Source organism: Capricornis sumatraensis, chromosome 2 (assembly GCF_032405125.1).
Source record: "Capricornis sumatraensis isolate serow.1 chromosome 2, serow.2, whole genome shotgun sequence".
In the NCBI taxonomy this organism is placed as follows: Eukaryota; Metazoa; Chordata; class Mammalia; order Artiodactyla; family Bovidae; genus Capricornis; species Capricornis sumatraensis.
In genome coordinates this window covers 75181433-75182982 of record NC_091070.1, presented here as the reverse complement: position 1 = coordinate 75182982, position 1550 = coordinate 75181433, and the positions used below count along the sequence as shown (strand labels likewise).

The following is a 1550-nucleotide window of genomic DNA, read 5'->3' as shown; positions in this document are numbered from 1 at the left end:
TTAGGTAATGAGCTAGCAATAAGACCAAAGTGGCAAATAAACTTCCCTCTAGCCATTTTTGCAGGGTGGAGCCTCCAGAGTTTCATCTTCATAGAAAAGGCCACAGGGTTATTATAGTAGCCTAACCATCTACAGTGTGATGATTCTCTTATCTCAGATAAAACCTTTATAGACTAATGCCTGCCTGTACACTGGAATTTTAAATTCTATCTTCTAGTTTTATTTTTTTCTAAAGATTATAATTTTTTTAAATGTTAATATCTTAGTGAAATATAACATTGCCTTGAGACATTGTAAAATAGGGGAAGGAAAATGCTGACTGATGGAAGACAGAGATGCATCAAGTTGAAGTTAAAAGTCCAGTACTGGTGAGTTTAAAAAATGTTGGCTACTTCATCAGTATCTCAAAGGTAGAGTTGTTGGGAAATATGTATTCATATCATCTAAGGAAAAAATAATTTCTTCCAGCTAACCAATCAAGTTGCATTCTAGAGAAAAAGTTCACTTTTGAAATAAGGTTCTTACATTTTGTGTGAAATATCTTATCCATTTTTAACATTACTAATGCCCTATTGTTTAATTTTTTGATCCAGGTGAAACCAGATCAAATGGATGAAAACCAAACAAAGGTAGTGAGAGAATTTATCCTGGCGGGTTTCTCACAGACACAATCTATTGAAACAGGGCTATTTGTACTATTTCTTCTCTTCTATGTGTCCACTTGGGTAGGAAATGTCCTTATCATGGTCACAGTAGTCTATGATAACCATCTGAATTCATCACCCATGTATTTCCTTCTTGGCAACCTCTCTTTCCTCGACCTATGTTATTCAACAGTAACTACCCCTAAGCTTCTGGCCGACTTTCTTGATAATGAAAAGCTCATTCCCTATGGCCAATGCATTGTGCAGCTCTTCTTCCTGCATGTTGTAGGGGCAGCAGAGATGTTCCTGCTCACAGTGATGGCCTATGATCGCTATGTCGCAATTTGTCGCCCCCTGCACTATACCACCATCATGAGTCGAGGATTATGCTGTGTGTTGGTAGCTGCCTCCTGGATGGGAGGATTTGTGCACTCTACTGTCCAGACAATTCTCACTGCCCGTCTGCCCTTTTGTGGGCCAAATCAGGTGGACAACTTCTTTTGTGATGTTCCCCCTGTCATCAAACTTGCCTGTGCAGACACTTTTGTCATTGAATTGCTAATGGTATCTAATAGTGGGTTGATTTCTACCAGCTCCTTTGTAGTGTTGGTTTCTTCCTATGCCACTATCCTAGTCAAGATTCGCTCCAAGGAAGGAAGGCGAAAGGCACTCTCAACCTGTGGCTCTCACCTCATGGTGGTAACACTCTTTTTTGGACCCTGTATTTTCATCTATGCTCGTCCATTCTCCACTTTTTCTGTGGACAAGATGGTGTCTGTACTCTACAATGTTATTACTCCCATGCTGAACCCCCTCATCTACACACTTCGGAACAAAGAGGTCAAGTCAGCCATGCGAAAGCTGTGGGATAGGAGTGGACTTACTTGGAAAAAGCAGGAGACATAA

General features: G+C 40.3%; 1 protein-coding gene across 1 annotated transcript; it reads left to right on the top strand.

The window, feature by feature from the left end:
• Positions 1 to 608: 608 nt before the first annotated feature.
• LOC138074037 (olfactory receptor 4Q2) lies at positions 609 to 1550 on the top strand. Its single transcript, XM_068966032.1, has one exon. The coding sequence runs from the start codon at positions 609 to 611 to the stop codon at positions 1548 to 1550; it is 942 nt and encodes a 313-aa protein (XP_068822133.1).